The 17,364-nt window shown below is 41.1% G+C and overlaps 1 protein-coding gene across 1 annotated transcript in view; it reads left to right on the top strand.

Moving 5' to 3' along the window:
• C1H3orf52 (chromosome 1 C3orf52 homolog) overlaps positions 1 to 14,723 on the top strand; it is a 78,824-nt gene extending 64,101 nt beyond the window's left edge. The window contains exons 3-7 of the mRNA XM_048870452.2: positions 6,171 to 6,297; positions 7,356 to 7,486; positions 8,407 to 8,477; positions 11,475 to 11,674; positions 13,144 to 14,723. Coding sequence (XP_048726409.1) covers positions 6,171 to 6,297; positions 7,356 to 7,486; positions 8,407 to 8,477; positions 11,475 to 11,674; positions 13,144 to 13,145 — 531 coding nt within the window. The 3' untranslated portion in view covers positions 13,146 to 14,723. The remainder of the gene's footprint in view (positions 1 to 6,170; positions 6,298 to 7,355; positions 7,487 to 8,406; positions 8,478 to 11,474; positions 11,675 to 13,143) is intronic.
• The last annotated feature ends 2,641 nt before the right edge of the window (positions 14,724 to 17,364 follow it).

Here is a 17,364-nt window from a genome sequence, read left to right as displayed (position 1 = left end):
CTTCTTCTGCCTCACTCCTGTTGCACAGTAATCAACCCTACAGCACTGCCCAACACGTCTGTGAAACTATTCATTGTTTTCAGGCGCTACCTTTCCCCCGAGCTCTCTGACATATTGATTTTTCTTATCTAAGTAAAGAGGGTGTTTGTTCAGTTCTAGGGAGGAATCCAGGATTTGAATGTGTACTTTACATCAAGTCAGTTAAAACTTCTTTACTATAGGCAGCATTCTGTAATGGTCTGAGCACAAGGCTGGGAACCTGAGCTGAAATCCGTGCCTTCATGTCTGTAGCCTTGGGAAGTGTCTGCCTCGGTTTCCTTACCCATAAAATGGGTATTGTTCCTTCTGATTACACAGAAGTGTTGTGAGAAATAACGTGATACACTAGCGTCAAGCGTTAAATTAAAAGCTAGAAAATCCCTGTTTCTTTTTTTTAAACACAACATTCCTATTAATTTTACTATAAACCTCATGTGTTTAAATATCCGAACAAAAACAGTACATCCTACACATGTGCCTTACTCACTGTCTCCTTTGCCAACCTCCTGCAACCTGCCCCCAAAAGTGAAAACCTAAATGTACAATAATCAAATGGTTCTTGTCTGTCTCTCCATATTTTCTTCATTTTTTTAATGTAGACATCAACACCTTAACATTAGCAATGCCCTAGTTAACAATGTAAATGATTTCTACTTCACCCCACAATCCAAAAAACAACCCCCTCAAAACTTCTTTCTGCTATTTGCTATGACAGTTTGTATATAAGGGCTATGTGGACTGATATTATAAACTTCATAGGTGTGGATGTTTTTGTAAAGTTCTCCATGAATACTTTAACACCCGGAGGAATCTATAAACTTCATAAACCAAGTGGTCTGGTCCAAGAAACTTTGAAATGACGCTGGGTATTACAGTATAATGTTTTAGTTTTGATTCGAGAATAGGAAGTCTGTAAGTGCAGCCTGACAGTTTTGGGTTCAGAAGTTCCACTGAATAAAACTCCATACATAAATTTAATCCCCTTGAAGAACTGTGTACCATTAGGAAGATGTTCTGTTACCCAGGTACTATTATACACAGGTAGCTTGCAAGGTCTGAAGGGGCAGCCTGTTCCTTACTAAGTGTCACAAGTTCCTGGGTAGTCTGCCCCTGCTGAGACCCTTTTCCAGTCACCAGATTGAACTCCTTTCAAGGAATAGGCCTATCCCTCTACCTCTCTTTGTGTATTTCTCGCTGAGTCTTTAGGTTATAGCCCATAACTAATTCAGCAGGTCACAGTCATAGAGTTTAAGGCCAGAAGGGACCACCAGATCATCTAGTCTGGCATCCTGTATTTCACCAACACCAACCAGCCCATAAACACCACCCAGGACCTCTGCATTAAATCCAGCCATCAAAACTAGACCAATGTGTGTCAGCCCACAGAAGAATAGACTATTATGTGCCAGAGGCAGAGAATAGGAGGGACCAATGTGCACAAGTGCCTACCGCCCCTGCAGTGGCAGGGAAATGATTAAATGAGATTTAGCTAGATAATCCTGATGACTAACTCTCACCCATGCACTTCAGAGGAAGGTGTAAAAATCTGAAGGTCACTGCCAATCTGACCTGGGGGAAAACCTGACCTGCCAGTTTTCCTTGGGAGCCTGACACAGAATGCATTGGCAGTGCTACAGAAACGACGTCTTGCACAAAAGGCATAATTTATTTTGCTCAGAAGATATGCAGCACTTAGAGAGCTGGAGTCAAAACAAGAGATGTGCACACCTATTCCCTCACCTACGCTTAGCCTCTTTATCCTCAGCTTAGTCAGGGCTCATTTCCCACCTCTGAGCTGGGAGAACCAGCTGACTGCTTGCATCCTTCTCCTTCTGTCTGTGTATGTGTCTGTCCAGGCTGCCAGGTTTTTCACTCACACATAAGAGTCTAAGAATGGCCATACTGGGTCAGACCAATGGTTGAGAGGGAATGAACAGCACAGGGCAATTAGTGAGAGATCCATCATCCAGGCCTAGTTTCTGGCAGTCAGAGGCTTAGGGAAACCCAGCACATGGGGTTGCATCCCCATTTATGGACCTATCCTGCAGAACTTTAACTCTTTTTTGATTCCGGTTATATTTTTTGCCTTCACAGCATTGCCCAGCAGTGAGTTCCACAGGTGGACTGTGCATTGTGTCAAGAAGTACTCCCTTCTGTTTGTTTTAAACCTGCTGTGCATGAATTTCATAGGGTGACCTCTGGTTCTTGTGTGTTGGGTTTATGTAAATAAAACTTCCTTCTTTACTTTCTCCCCACCAGTCACCATTTTATAGGCCTTTATCATATCCCAATCTTTTTTTCTGAATCTCCCCACATACAGAAGCTGTTCCATATCCCTACACATTTCTGCTGCCTATCTCCATCCTTTGTCCAATTCTAATGTTCCTTTTTTGAGATGGGGCACCCAGAACCGCACGCAGTATTCAAGTCTTCAGATATCCTGGCTGTTTTCTCGGCCCACCCCTTCTATGTAGTCCATGAGCTGTTTGACTCCTCTTTGAGTCTAGACTTTGCCTTGGGAGGAGTAAAACATTTTGGTCTGGATGGAGCCAGCTAAGTAACTTCTCCGTTCAATTGATGGCCCATCCATTATTATCTTAACTTGTTTAAAGCTGGGTACCTGAGGGGCGGTCTTAGAATCGTAGAAGATTAGGATTGGAAGAAACCTCAGGAGGTCATCTGGTCCAACCCCCTGCTCAAAGCAGGACCAACACCAACTAAATCATCCCAGCCAGAGTTTTGTCAAGCCGGGCCTTAAAAACCTCTAAGGATGGAGATTCCACCACCTCCCTAGGTAACCCATTCCAGTGCTTCACCACCCTCCTAGTGAAACAGTGTTTCCTAATATCCAACCTAGACCTCCCCTGCTGCAACTTGAGACCATTGTTTCTTGTTCTGTCATCCGCCACCACCAAGAACAGCCAAGCTCCATCCTCTTTGGAACCCCTCTTCAGATAGTTGAAGGCTGCTATCAAATCCCACCCTCACTCTTCTCTTCTGCAGACTAAATAAGCCCAGTTCCCTCTGCCTCTCCTCGTAAGTGATGTGCCCCAGCACCCTAATAATTTTTGTTGCCCTCCGTTGGACTCTTTCCAATTTTTCCATATCCTTCTTGTAGTGTGGAGCCCAAAACTGGACACACTACTCCAGATGTGGCCTCACCAGTGCCAAATAGAGGGAAATAATCACTTCCCTTGATCTGCTGGCAATGCTCCTACTAATGCAGCCCCATATACCATTAGCCTTCTTGGCAACAAGGGCACATTGTTGACTCATATGTAGCTTCTCATCCACTGTAATCCCAAGGTCCTTTTATGTAGGACTGCCGCTTAGCCAGTCAGTCACCAGCCTAAGTGATTCTTCCATGCTAAGTGCAGGACTCTGCACTTGTCCTTGTTGAACCTCATCAGATTTCTTTTGGCCCAATCCTTCAATTTATCTAGGTCACTCTGGACCCTATCCCTACCCTCCAGCATATCTACCTCTCCCCCCAGCTTAGTGTCATCCGCGAACTTGCTGAGGGTGCAATCCATCCCATCTACCAGATCATTAATGAAGATGTTGAACAAAACTGACCCCTGGGGCAGTGCGCTGATACTGGCTGCCAACTAGACATCGAGACATTGATCGCTACCCATTGAGCCCCACAATCTATCCAGCTTTCTATCCACCTTATAGTCTATTCATCCAACCCATACTTTTTTAACTTGTTGGCAAGAATGCTGTGGGAGACCATATCAAAAGCTTTAGTAAAGTCAAGATATATCATGTCCACCGCTTTCCCCATATCCACAGAGCCAGTTATCTCAGAAAACAATCAGGTTGGTCAGGCATGATTTGCCCTTGGTGAATCCATGTTGACTGTTCCTGTACACCTTCCTCTCCTCCAAGTGCTTCAAAATGGTTCCCTGAGGACCTGCTCCATGATTTTTCCAGGGGCTGAGGTGAGGCTGACTGGTCTGTAGTTCCCCAGATTCTCCTTCTTCCCTTTTTTAAAGATGGGCACTATAGTTTCCTTTTTCCAATCGTCTGGGACCTCCCCCAGTCTCCACAAGTTTTCAAAGATAATGGCCAAAGTCTCTGCAATCACATCAGCCAACTCCCTCAGTACCCTCAGATGCATTAGATCCAGGCCTATGGACTTGTGCATTTCCAGCTTTTCTAAATAATCCTTAACCTGTTCTTTTACCACTGAAGGCTGTTCGCCTCCTCCCCATACTGTGCTGCCCAGTGCAGCCATCTGGGAGCTGACCTTGTCTGTGAAGACAGAGGCAAAAAAAGAATCGAGTACTTCAGCTTTTTCCACATCATCTGTCACTAGGTTGCCTCCCCCTTTCCGTAAGGTTCCCACGCTTTCTTTGACCGTTGTCTTGTTGCTAACATATCTGTAGAAACCCTCCTTGTTACTCTTCACATCCCTTGTTAGCTGCAACTACAGTTGTACTTTGGCCTTCCTGATGACACTGTTGCATGCTCGAGCAATATTTATATACTCCTCCCTAGTTATCTGTCCAGATTTCCACTTCTTGTAAGCTTCCTTTTTGTGTTTAAGCTCACCAAAGATTTCTCTGTTAAGCCAAGCTGGTCGCCTGCCATATTTGCTATTCTTTCTGCACATGTGGATGGTTCATTCTTGCACTCTCAATAAGGCTTCTTTAAAATACAACCAACTCTCCTGGACTCCTTTCCCGCTCATATTAGCCTCCCAGGAGATCCTGCCCATCAGTTCCCTGAGGGAGTCAGAGTCTGCTTTTCTGAAGTCCAGGGTTCGTATTCTGCTGCTCTCTTAGATGTCATTCTTTTCCCTTTCTTAGTGAGTTCTGTAGCAGCCCCGTGACAGCCTCCTTTGCCTGAGCTCTGGGCATTCAGTCAGGCACCAATATGCAACTGAACAGGGAAATGGAATCACACATAATATTCATAAATAGTATATTTTTCCAGTTCTTCTCACTAAGAACAGAGACCCATCCTGCAGACCTTGTAAGCTCCATTATGCAGGTTACAAGGTCTGCAAGATCTAAGCTCCATGTTGGCTTCTGAGAACCACTCATGAGACTCTAGATACTTAAGCCTTTTTGCACTGTTTCAAGAAACTTGGCTCTTGTCTAAATATGAAATTTGTAACAGGTTAATTAAAGTGGGTTAGTTAAACTGGTGAAAATCCCGTGTGTGTAGAGACTTTGGTTTAAGATGTGGCTTGTTTTGGTTTATTTTAAACCTATTCCTAATTGATTTAAGTTTAGTGAAAGTAAGTCTGATTGATTGAAATCAATAAGTGTGTTCACACTTTTTTTTGCAGCAGTTTAGCAGAATCAGTTTAAAATTATACCTTAAACTGAAGAGATGCAACTGTGCCTAGAATCAAGCCCTTGCAAATAATATAGACGCAAATCTCCAAGGAAAAACTCAGTTGATAGTCAACTAGATTATACACAACCACTTGGTTTCATCATTGAGTTAAAATTGCATCATTTCTACAGTCTTCACTTATCAGAGCAGATTGATTCAAAAGTAGACAAGGTTTTACTCCTAGCTCTAGCACTTTGTAACCTTAGGCAAGTCAATTTACCGACTGATATTAATTATAACTAATGCTGGTTTACTTAGGCCATGTCTACACTACCCGCCGGATTGGCGGGTAGTGATCGATCTATTGGGGATCAATTTATCTCATCTAGTGTAGATGCGATAAATCGATCCCCGATCGCTCTGCCGTCGACTCCGGAACTCCACCACTGCAAGAGGCGGAAGCGGAGTTGACGGGGGAGCAGTGGCCGTCGATCCTGTGCTGCGAGGATGCGAAGTAAGTGATTCCAAGTTGATCTAAGATACGTCGACTTCAGCTACGCTATTCTCGTACCTGAAGTTGCATATCTTAGATCGGTCCCCACCCCCAGTGTAGACCAGGCCTTAAAGTGATACATGATCCTAATGCTTCTGAAAATATTTTCATATCCTTGAATTAAAAGCACAGTAAAAATGCAATATATTATCTCCTGTCTCTATATAGATTTTTTTTATATTCTTTATCCTAAAGATAAAGAAAAGCTCTTTTTTCTCTCTTCCCCCCCCCTCCCCTTTTCCATCCTAGTTTCTTAACAGACAACTTCTTTTATTCTTTGTATGATTAGGGGAGAGCCTACTACCGGAGGTCTTGTGGTGACACAATTTTTTGGAAATGTAAACTGTGGATGGTTATATCTTCAGTTTTCCTAGGGCTGCTTCTAGTGATTATTATCAGCTTAATTCTTTATTCAGGTATGTACTTTACTTTTGATAATTTGTGTCTCACAAACTAAATGACCTGTGGTTTTCTTTTAGATGCATGCTGCAGCCTGTCTGGAGTTTGGCTGTTGAGTTTTGTCATGGAGGTAGTTTATAATATGTGCTGAGTTGAGCAGTTGGGTATTCGGTGTATTTGAGGAATTTTCTTCTTGCCATGTTGTAACTAGTACTGATTTTCAGTTAAGGCACCTAGAGATCTTAAGGGGCTGATGCTTGTACATTTAAATCTATTACTCTTTTTTCTGTTAAACTATATTTGCTTGGTAGCTTGCCTTCAAGATAATTGCTGCTTGAATCCAATGGCAACATGCCCGTTGATTTGAATAGGGGTATGCCAAGGTTGTTAATATAATAACTAAGTCTAGACAAAAGGTTCTCAAACTGTTATACTCTGGGCCTTTTCTTAAGCTAAAATCCTGTGACGGCCAGCTCCCCAGTCTGATCCCATATCTTCTCTATGGCAATTGCAGAGCATGGTTACATGAGAAAATAATACTAGGACAAGGTCAAAGAGACAAGATGAAAATCATATTTGTGTCAATGCAATGAATGCAGCCAGATTGGTGTTATCCTGATATTTTGTATGGGTGCAATTCATTAGCTTTGCCTGGGGGTCAGTCTTCCTAATATGAGTCAGAGCAGTGCCTGCACCCGCAACTGCTCGAATTTCTTCGAATAACTTATGTGTTGTGCCTGTCAGCCTGTAACCCTCCAGTTTTCACTGTGGCTAAATTTACATTTAAGAAACACCTGACAAAGCAGTCATAGGGGCTGCTTCCAGGCACAAGTTCCTTTGAGTTCAGCCAGTCAAAATGTCCCTGGAAATAGGTCTGGGCTACATATGGCAGGAAGTATTTTATCTGAGCACTAACAAATACATCTCCACTCTGACAGTGTCAGTTTGACGCCCCCCTCCCCCGGCAGTGTTCTGTTGACCATGCTTTGAGAGCTGCCATTGTTGGATGATACCAAACTTTTTCTATCTGTAGCAGCCAATTGGGAACACACTCTTTCATTTTTTGGTATTACAGAGGTTTACATCGATGAAGATGAATATTGGGATCCTGAATCAGTATCAAGTGGAAATTACCGCAATTTTTCTGGAACACTACAAGTAAAGTGTGCTGCTCAATCAAATTATTCTGAAGATCTTACTAGGAGGGTAATTATGACAGAGCTTTCACCATAGCTGATTCTGACCATAACACCTATTTGGTGTTTCCTTTGTGTTTGCTGACATTAAACTTTCATCCATGCTATTTTCTTGGGTCAAAGGGTTCTCAATTTTATCTCTGGGAGGAAGAATTGATTCAGAAAAATGGAAGTGATAGTTGGGAATTGTTTAAGAACACTTTACTATGTGCTCAAAATCCCACAATCCTAAGATTGAGGAAGAAGCCATACTGGTTAAAAAACTGACTTAGTTTAGCAGGGAAATTAAAGCAGCTGTAAAAAAAACTTTTATTTTTATTTTTTTTAAACTGTAGACTGGCTGGTTTACATCCCGAACCATGAACTTTCCCTTAGCTTAGCTAAGCTGTTTGCTGTATTTTTACTTTACAAATTTGCTACACAGTTCTATTAAGTGTCGATATAACACAACCTCAGGCTTGCTCCTTCGAGTATTGTAAATCCTAGAAGGCTTGAGAAGCTAGGATCAGTTTTGCCTGGCCGGTCTGACATTGCTTATTACTATCAAGGGAGCAGCATCACCTACTTTCCTATCCTGGTTTTTAGTTCAGTCAATGCAAAGGATAAGTAGAGATTGTTGAAGTCCCCACTCTAACATCAATCCCGAGTGATTTTTCCAGATAAACAGAAAAGTATTGTATGTATTTTTTTTTAAAAAAAAAATTTAGTTGGCACAGAGAAAATAAACTGAAATTGAACTCCCAAATGAGAGCAGAAACTGATTTTTACCATTAGATTTTAAAATAAAATGAGTTCCTTGTACAGATATCTGCCAGGACTTGACCTCAAGGTTCCATACACTCCCTCATTCTGAAAACTTAAATTACTCTATTTTCTTCTACTTGTGTTGGAAGGTATGCCATGAAAGAAATATTTGATTCTCTTTTCAAGCTAATAGATGTCTACAGTTCATCTCCAGCCCTGGGGCGCTATTTTATCACTGCTCAAGTGGATTCCTTCAGGTAGGAAATTAATGTCAGAATTTTCTTTAAGTGTTTGTTTAGCAGAATTGAATCTGTCACACAGACATACAAAACATTCTAAAACTCTGAAATAATATTTCTCAGGAGAAATATCAGTACAATCAGTGAAGTTATGATTCCACCAAAATTAACCAATTACATTTGTAAAGGATAAGTTGCCTACCAATAGAACATGTTATTAAGTTATAGGATATCTTTAAGTATTGTCCATATGCTCAGTCCTTGGTGGTCTCAACTGCCAGCTTTATCACACTTGTTGAAGTGAGAAAACTGGAATTGCTTCAGAGCAACTTTGCTTTAATATACATTATTAGGCCCAGATATTGCAAAGGTATTTAGGTATTGCTGTGCTCAGTGTTGAAACACCTAACTGATTTGATAAGCTATTACCAGCAGGAGAGTGAGTCTGTGTGTGTATGGGGGTGGGGGGTGGGGTGAGAAAACCTGGATTTGTGCTGGAAATGGCCCACCTTGATTATCATGCACATTGTGGGGAGAATGGTCACTTTGGATAAGCTATTACCAGCAGGAGAGTGAGTTTGTGTGTGTGGTTTTTGGAGGGGGGTGAGGGAGTGAGAGAACCTGGATTTGTGTAGGAAATGGCCCAACTTGATTATCATACACATTGTGAAGAGAGTTGTCACTTTGGATGGGCTATTACCAGCAGGAGAGTGAGTTTGTGTGTGAGGGGGCGGAGGGTGAGAAAACCTGGATTTGTGCTGGAAATGGCCCAACTTGATGATCACTTTAGATAAGCTATTACCAGCAGGACAGTGGGGTGGGAGGAGGTATTGTTTCATGATCTCTGTGTGTATATAATGTCTGCTGCAGTTTCCACGGTATGCATCCGATGAAGTGAGCTGTAGCTCACGAAAGCTCATGCTCAAATAAATTGGTTAGTCTCTAAGGTGCCACAAGTACTCCTTTTCTTTTAGCTTATCTAGAGTGACCACTCTCCTTGCAATGTGTATGATAGTCGAGGTGGGCCATTTCCAGCACAAATCCAGGGTTTAACAAAAGCGTCTGAGGAAGGGGGGGGGGGAGGGGGATGAGAAAACCTGGATTTGTGCTGGAGATGGCCCAACTTGACTGTCATGCACATTGTGAGGAGAGTGGTCACTTTAGATAAGCTATTACCAGCAGGAGAGTGAGGTGGGGGGAGGTATTTTTTCATGCTTTGTGTGTATAAAAGATCTTCTACACTTTCCACAGTATGCATCCGATGAAGTGAGCTGTAGCTCACGAAAGCTTATGCTCAAATAAATTGGTTAGTCTCTAAGGTGCCACAAGTACTCCTTTTCTTTTTGCGAATACAGACTTACTCGGCTGTTACTCTGAAACCTAACTGATTTAGGAGTCTAAATCTCATTTTCTGAAGCAATTTAGGTACTTAGGATTTTAGGGAATGGGATTTTGGCCCCTAAATCCCTTTTGAAAATGAGATTTAGACTCCTAAATCAGTTACATGTTGCAATGAGCGAAGCATTGCTTAAATACCTTTTTTAAAATCCAATCACAGTGCCCAAAAGCATGGTAGGTGTTTCTGTAAATGAGAGGTATGTGCTCTAAAGAACTTAAAGACAGCACAGACACACACAAGCAACAAGAAAATCACACTTGATTTCCATTTTCTACATGGCTTGCTCAGAGTAGCAGGAGCAGATGATGAGTAAAGTAGCAGTATTTTGGATAGATTGGAGAGGTTGAAATGAGAGGAGGGTTTGCTGGAGGTTCAGGTCACAGTAATAAAGGTAATGGGTGGCTGAGCTATGGAGAGAAATTTAGCAACAAGGTTGAAAGGAAGGGATGGGACAGATTGTGGTGGTGATACAGAGTAAGAAGTAACAGGACTTTCTGGAAAGGCAGGAGAAAGCTGCAATCATGGGAGACAGGGGAAGACAATGGAGTTGTCAGCATCAGTATGGCACTGGAGGGAGGTTAAGGGCTTAGACTGAATTTGAGGGCAGTGTTTTAACACAGAAGAGGAGGTTAGAGAGGGGATTGAGAGGTAGATTATAGAATTGTCCACGTACAGATGGCAGTGGAAATTGTGGAAACTTATGGAATCACTTACTGAGAGGGGGTAGGAGGGGAGAAGCAAAGGAGACCTGGTACAGGAGATGCCCACAGAAGACATAAAATGACATAAAAGGCTAAAAAAAATAGGGAGAAACTAGGAGAACATAGATTTGCAAAGACTATGATGAAGAGCATGAAAGGCAGCACAGAGCTGAAAGCCAGGGGACAGAGACAAACCCCCTCAGATTCACCTAGGGAGTGGTCATTAGTGATCTTGGTGTGATGCTTTCTTAGGGTCACACTGGGTGAGGATGGTTATGGTAGAATACCGCAGAGATAGGCATGTGCTGAGGCAATTTGCTCTGCATGCTATATCTTGTGATCCTTTGGGATAAAAGATACCAGGAAAAAAAAGCAATCTGTATCTATCAAATATAATGTTGTGATTCCAGTTCAATGAATTCACAAATCACTCCAGAATTGGACTTCAATTCAGTGGTTTACATAATATACTCCAGAATTTGAATTAGAAACATTGGCTTGTTATCAGATATTGTTAGAGGGAAGAATGGAAAATGTTATCAGGAAAGCAGTCACTTCTGTGAGCTATTATGTAAAATAAAGGTGTCCTGTTGCACCAGGTCTCCTGGTGTTACCATATTTGGATTGCTCACAATAATGTCCATATGGGGGAGATTTTTGACTTCTCAGTGCGTTTTTGTACTCTTTGAAAGTCTTCCCCGTGCTATATCTGGATTATATGTACAAATCCCATTAGCATCAACAGTAATTGCTCTTGCGGGGCGAAGGCGGACAACATGTTAGTTTAAGTATGCCGTTGTTTTTAATGTTTTCTCCTTAGGTCATGTTTTTTCAAAATAAATGCTCATGTTGAAAGGAAAGGCAATTCTAAAAGCTTTCAGTGCTTATTCCTCCTGAGGTCTGTTTCTTTTTCAGACATGAAAATGCCACTGCATTCTACCAGCTGGTGTTCTCCTTACCACCAGTGGCTGACGAGTTCATGAAGTACACGATGAGTGAAGAGTTTGTGATGAATGTCTTGCGACAAAATATTTATGATCAGGAAGATACTTATGATCAGGAAGCACCTGAATGTACTAAGATAAGGCTTGATCCAGCTTCTCTCACACTAACTTGTAAGTGCCATATATAATAGAATTTATCTCTAGAAAGAGAATAAGTACTCACAGTTCTTTAAAATGAAAGAAGTATTTATGGAAAGATAATGAGACTTGGCAGTTAATATATTCATGCACATAGAGGTACTGGTAATGTTCTAAAATATCAACAATCAGTGTTTATAACATTGTTGTACTCTTACTTTAATTTATGCGTACATTCTGAGAGAGATTTATTTAGTACTAGATGGAGTAGATGCAGAAAGAGTTGTGAAAATATCACTAACATTTATTTGAGCATAAATGGGGTTTTCACCCACGAAAGCTTATGCTCAAATAAATCTGTTAGTCTTTAAGGTACACTGGACTCCATGTTGGTTTTGTGGGTACAGACTAACACGGCTACCCCCTGATACTTGAAAAGATCACTGTGCTCCACCAGCCTGCCCTATCTCTCCAGCTTCTCACACTACAGTTCCAGCCACGGTCCCAGACAAAGAACAATAAGTTTTGAAAACTGGTTACAAGAGGTCTCAGTAATGAAGACTTCATTATATATATATTATAATTATATTATTATTATATTTTATATATATTATAATTATATTATTATTATATATTATATAAGACTTCATTAGTATAGGCCCTTCTTTCAGATGCTTGTAAAAGAGTGTTAAATCCTTAATGTAATGTGCAGGAACAATATTGCTTCATATGTACATAGGTGTGGGATAAAGCTTATGGAAATTGTCTGTTATGATCAGGTTTTTATAAAAGACCCTGAGAACTGACTTTCCTCCCTCCTTCCCCTCATTATATTGTGGCCTATTGGAACTCATGAGATGACTATCCCCTGTTTTCAAAATGACAATGTATACATACCAGCTAAAAATCCTATTGCCTTAAAGTTTGACTGAAGTCCCAGGGTCAGGTGATTTTTCTTTCTTATTGCTGAATGTAAGCACTGTAAAAAGTACTGTGTTGTAAAAAGACTGTAGAAGTACTTTATCAGGAAGGAAATTCAAACCAGACTCTGAAAATGTTTTGGTCAGTTAGGAGATAGTTTATTCAAAGCTCTAGACCCTCTTCTTACCTTTTCCCAACCTGTCTGTAAAGCCTCATTTCAGTGATTTTTAGTTCCTTTGGTGTGGGGGTCTCAAAGGAGGAAGTTCAATGCCCAATTCTCATTGAAAGGCAATGGCAGTTGGGCAACCTTGCACGCTTTCAAAAATCCCAGCCTATATCACGCCGTGTAATGTGTGTGTAAAAAAGGCTCTCACATTAGTTGCAAGAAATATAGTCCAGCTATTGAAGCATGGGACAGAAAGCCGACTCGTGCTGTCATTTTAGATCTTGCACTACTTACTTCATTTTTCAAGTAGTAATGGAGTGAATGAAAAAAACACAAAGTAGTTAAGAAACGTATGTATTGAGATTGTTTTAACATTTAATTTTAAGTTTTTTTTAATGTACTGTTTCTGTTTCAGAGTAATAGCGGAAAGACTGCTAGTTTACCACGGCTACTTGAGAACATGTGCTTCCCGTATCTATTACCATCCTGAGGAATGAGAATTACTTTAATTATTTTGAAACGTTTCTGAAGAATTTGGCTCTATTGTGAACACTTTACATAATGCAATAATGTATGTAGCAAATGCAATATATTTATCACAGCTATTTACACTTTGAATACAGCAATCTCCTTCACTGCTGCCTGACACTTACTCCACCCTTCTCCAATCCACTTGAAGCTTTGTTGCCAAAAATCATGTAACTTGATGTTGATCACCTTCATCCACTTTTGCAGCACCTTCACTAGTTTTACATTGCCTTTTCAATTGACTCCAGAACTTGTTCTTTCCCTCAAGCTCCTTTGTAACATTCCACTCTTCCCACCCTACTGCCAGTCACATTCTCCTCTTTGCACATGCCAAGTTGTCCATGCAGTTGCCCCCTGAACTTTGTTTCCCACACTCACCTCCTGGCTTCTCTCATGCTGACTGCATCGACCATACTTCATCCCTCAACCGGAAATCCCTCTCCAAACCCATTTCTTGCAAACTGAACACACTAAAATTCTTCACCGTTTTCCTGATTTTTTTAACTGACCTTCAAACTTTTGCATTAGTCTCTTCCAGAGACCTCTGTCATGTTGCTCTCTTGTTCATCTTTCCCTTTTCTCTCCCTCCCTCTGGAGATGTCTGCTCCTGTTTCTTGCCTTAATTTAGATTGATTGTAAGCTCTGATGGAGCAGTGACTTTATCTTTATTGGTACAGTGAAGTGCCATGTATATTTATGATACTTTACTACTGTCTCATGGCCTGGCCCTGCAAGCACTTAGACACAAATATTTCCATTCCATTCAGTGGGATTATTGATATGAGTAAGGTGAATTTAGGACTGCTTACCCAGAGGTATGTAGGATAAATGTGCTCCTCAGTGACATGTTCCAGTATGCAGTGTTCTAGGAATTTCTCATGGGTCAATATACCTGTTTACTTGCTAACTTAATAAAATTAGTCCACAATATGTGTGTCAAATGGCAAGTATTTGACACAACTATCATTTGTTTTTTTAAAAACCCTTCTTTGGGTCCATATCCTGATTGTCTGCAGGGGTCAGGAAATACTCACCAACACTCCATATACAGATACGATATATGACCGGAGATGGGGTTTTTCGGCCTTTTGTATGATCAAATACTAGTCACAGTTCTAGGCAAAACACTGGACTAGATTGGTCAGTGGTAATATCAGGCAAATCCTTTGTTTCTAAACATGTCACATCAGAAAGTCAACATGTGATCATGTAATGACAGTAATACTGAATTTGCACATGGCAGAAAAATTAAGGAGAAACTGAACTATGACTTTTGTGACTCATGTGGGCTGAAGAGAGAACTTCAACATTATACTATGGAAGTGCAACTTCCTGCAGTGAATTCTGAATTTTGAAGTGAAGGTTTATACTGAAATGTGAATTTTAATACATTTTTACTGTAAGATTTATCTTAGGAAACTTTATGGCATTACAGTAAGAGACAAGTATATGGGAAATCACTTTTTAAAAAGAATTGTAATCTATTTTTAGAAAATGAGAAAACTGTAGCTCATATATTAAATTATTTGTTGCGATATTATTTAACATTTGTTTGAATTGTTGTTGTATCAGTTCTAGGCCTTGACTGGTGACTTTGAGCTGAAAGATGACGATAAAGATAGAGCCGTGCAAAACTTGTGTAACCAGCAATGACTCAGAACTTGGGCTAGGTCAATTTCGATGAGGAAGTCTGGTCAGTGGTGCAGGATAAATGAGCGAATCACCTGATTCTCCCATTTGTCACACAGCTATTGCCACCAGCACCACATTGGTAGGTACAACGTGGCCGGGGCTTCATGTTTCCTTACTAGGTGTCAGTTCTCATTTTTAATGTGGCTGATGTTAATGCACCAATGTGATATAGGTGCTTTTAGAGCCATATTCTGCACATAGGTGGTATATTGTCTTCCTGATTCTTAGCCTGAGGAAGATAAAGTTCACTCCCACCCTCACAGAAGTGACAGGTAGTCTTTCCTGCAAAGCAACGGGCCATGAAGATCTTCCAGAGCAATGGGAGTCATGCCCAGTCCCCTTGCCTTTGCACTGCTGCTTGGTCCTGTGATGCATTGTCTGCGGTGACTGTACCTGCCCTTGGGCCCTGCAGGGAAGCAGCACAATTGATAATCTTTCTTTGCCTGTTTTCCACCTGGGTTCGGTGAGAGGAGCGAGAGCGGTGTTGGAGTGAGAATTAATGGGAGACTCACCACTCTCCAGTCCTCCCCTTATCCCAGCCAGCTTTGCCATACTTGGAGAAAGGAGTAGCTCCCAACTGTTGTAGTACAGAGAGGGGGAGTTGGGCCAGTAAGAGTGCTGTGGGGGAAATGCACCAGGATCCTAACATGGAGTAAGGCTTATATACAGTAAACCTGAAGGGCTGTGCACAAAAGGGGCTGTCAGCAGTCTTCACACAGTCAGGCCTCCATTATAAAATAGATCCTCCAACTGTGCACTTCATTTACATGAGTAACAGATTTTTTTTTAAAATGATCTTTACCTTTTTCTTTGAGTTTAAGTTTAAACCATACAAGACAATAACATGGCAGATGAATGGGTTTTAATGTTATCCAACATGAAAATATACAATAATTTGGCTAGTATCTTTTTTAAAATGCTTTACTAATTTGAATGTAATGTCCAAGATCCTGGAACCAAAATGAAAGGGGACGAGAAAATTTAGTCCTGATAACTCTGTCTATTGTCCTCTGTACAACAACCAATGGTAGCTACGGTGCTCTAAATGCAGCTCTCCTCTCTGCTGGTGTGCAGAAACTCCAGATGCAGATAAGACTGCCTTGCCTTAGCAATGTCTGTGCTATGCTGGCTGAGTTTCCATGACTCATGAGTCCTAGCTGTCTTTCAAAGAAGTAGCACGGAGATGTGACAATATTAAGATGAATGAGCTGCAAACGAGGGAGGAGTTAGGCACAGAAATGCTAGAGGTATTGTCAGCAGTTATGTACATGGGAAGTTCAAAACCAGAAAAAAGACACAATATGTGTTTTTCCAGATGTGTTCTAATACAGAATTTGAAGGCATTCAAATGTCCAGGCAAGGATACAGGGGGCTTAGTGTCACAGCATTAACTCTTCTAATCTGTTTAATACTTGGTTTTCAGTCTCGCTGAAATTGCAAGACAAAATGAGTTCAGCTGTCTCATCTAGTTGACTGTAAACCTTTATCCATCTCAAAAATGTCATATTTGTGTGTCTCTGGAAAAATCCCAGGACTGGAACAGTAGGGAGGTAGGGCTTCTGCTGGCCAGGACTAGTTACATTTTCAAAACTGCGGGCAGAAGTTATGACTCCATCTGTAGGCTGTGCTGCAATATGCAAATCTGCAATATGGTGCTGCAAGCCAGGAGTGCAGTGAATTGCAAGAGCTGTGTCCCAGCAGAGCTCCTATTGGAAATGACAGGGATAGCACCTGTGCATTTGAAGGCAGCATTAGGTTCCATGGTAAGACTTCATCTTCTTTTAGGTGGTGGCAGTGAGTATGACTAGCAATAGCATTATTTGCACACGAATCCTCAGCAGTGTAATTTTATTTCTTCATTCAAATGCAACTTCATTAAGACTTCTCTGAGATCTGGGTCACAGGTTGTAAAACCACTGTACAGATGGTCAAATTAACCACCACAGCTCTGTACCCACACCATCCTACAGCAAGATCAGCCAGTGCAAGGGCACTCTAGGTCTTTGTTTTATAATTTAAGTAAACAAGCATTCTGGTGAGGTTTTACCAGAGTCACTGAAATTTTCACCAACAGTTGGGTCACTGGAAATGTTCACTAGTCCCCTTCTAAAATAAATTGTGCAATTATTTAAAACTCTGCAAAGAGGACTGAAAGCCTTAGCAGCTTCTAATAATGAAGCTCCTAAATTACTATACCATCTTGCAATGGGCAGATATTGTTGATTCGTGTTGCTTTGTTACCCAACTAGTCCCAACATCATGTTGTGTAAATTTCATTGTGTTAAATCTTTTATGGTAAAGTGTCACTTGAACAGTGAATGGCAGGACTACCCCAAAGTGTAGGCTGTGTATGTTAAAGGGATGCCCCTGGGTTTATTGTAACTGTTGATGTTACTGGGAAAATGGTTTGGAAGAC

Source organism: Caretta caretta, chromosome 1 (assembly GCF_965140235.1).
Source record: "Caretta caretta isolate rCarCar2 chromosome 1, rCarCar1.hap1, whole genome shotgun sequence".
Taxonomy (NCBI): domain Eukaryota; kingdom Metazoa; phylum Chordata; order Testudines; family Cheloniidae; genus Caretta; species Caretta caretta.
The sequence above is the reverse complement of the archived record's forward strand: the minus strand, read 5'-3'. Positions and strand labels throughout refer to the sequence as shown.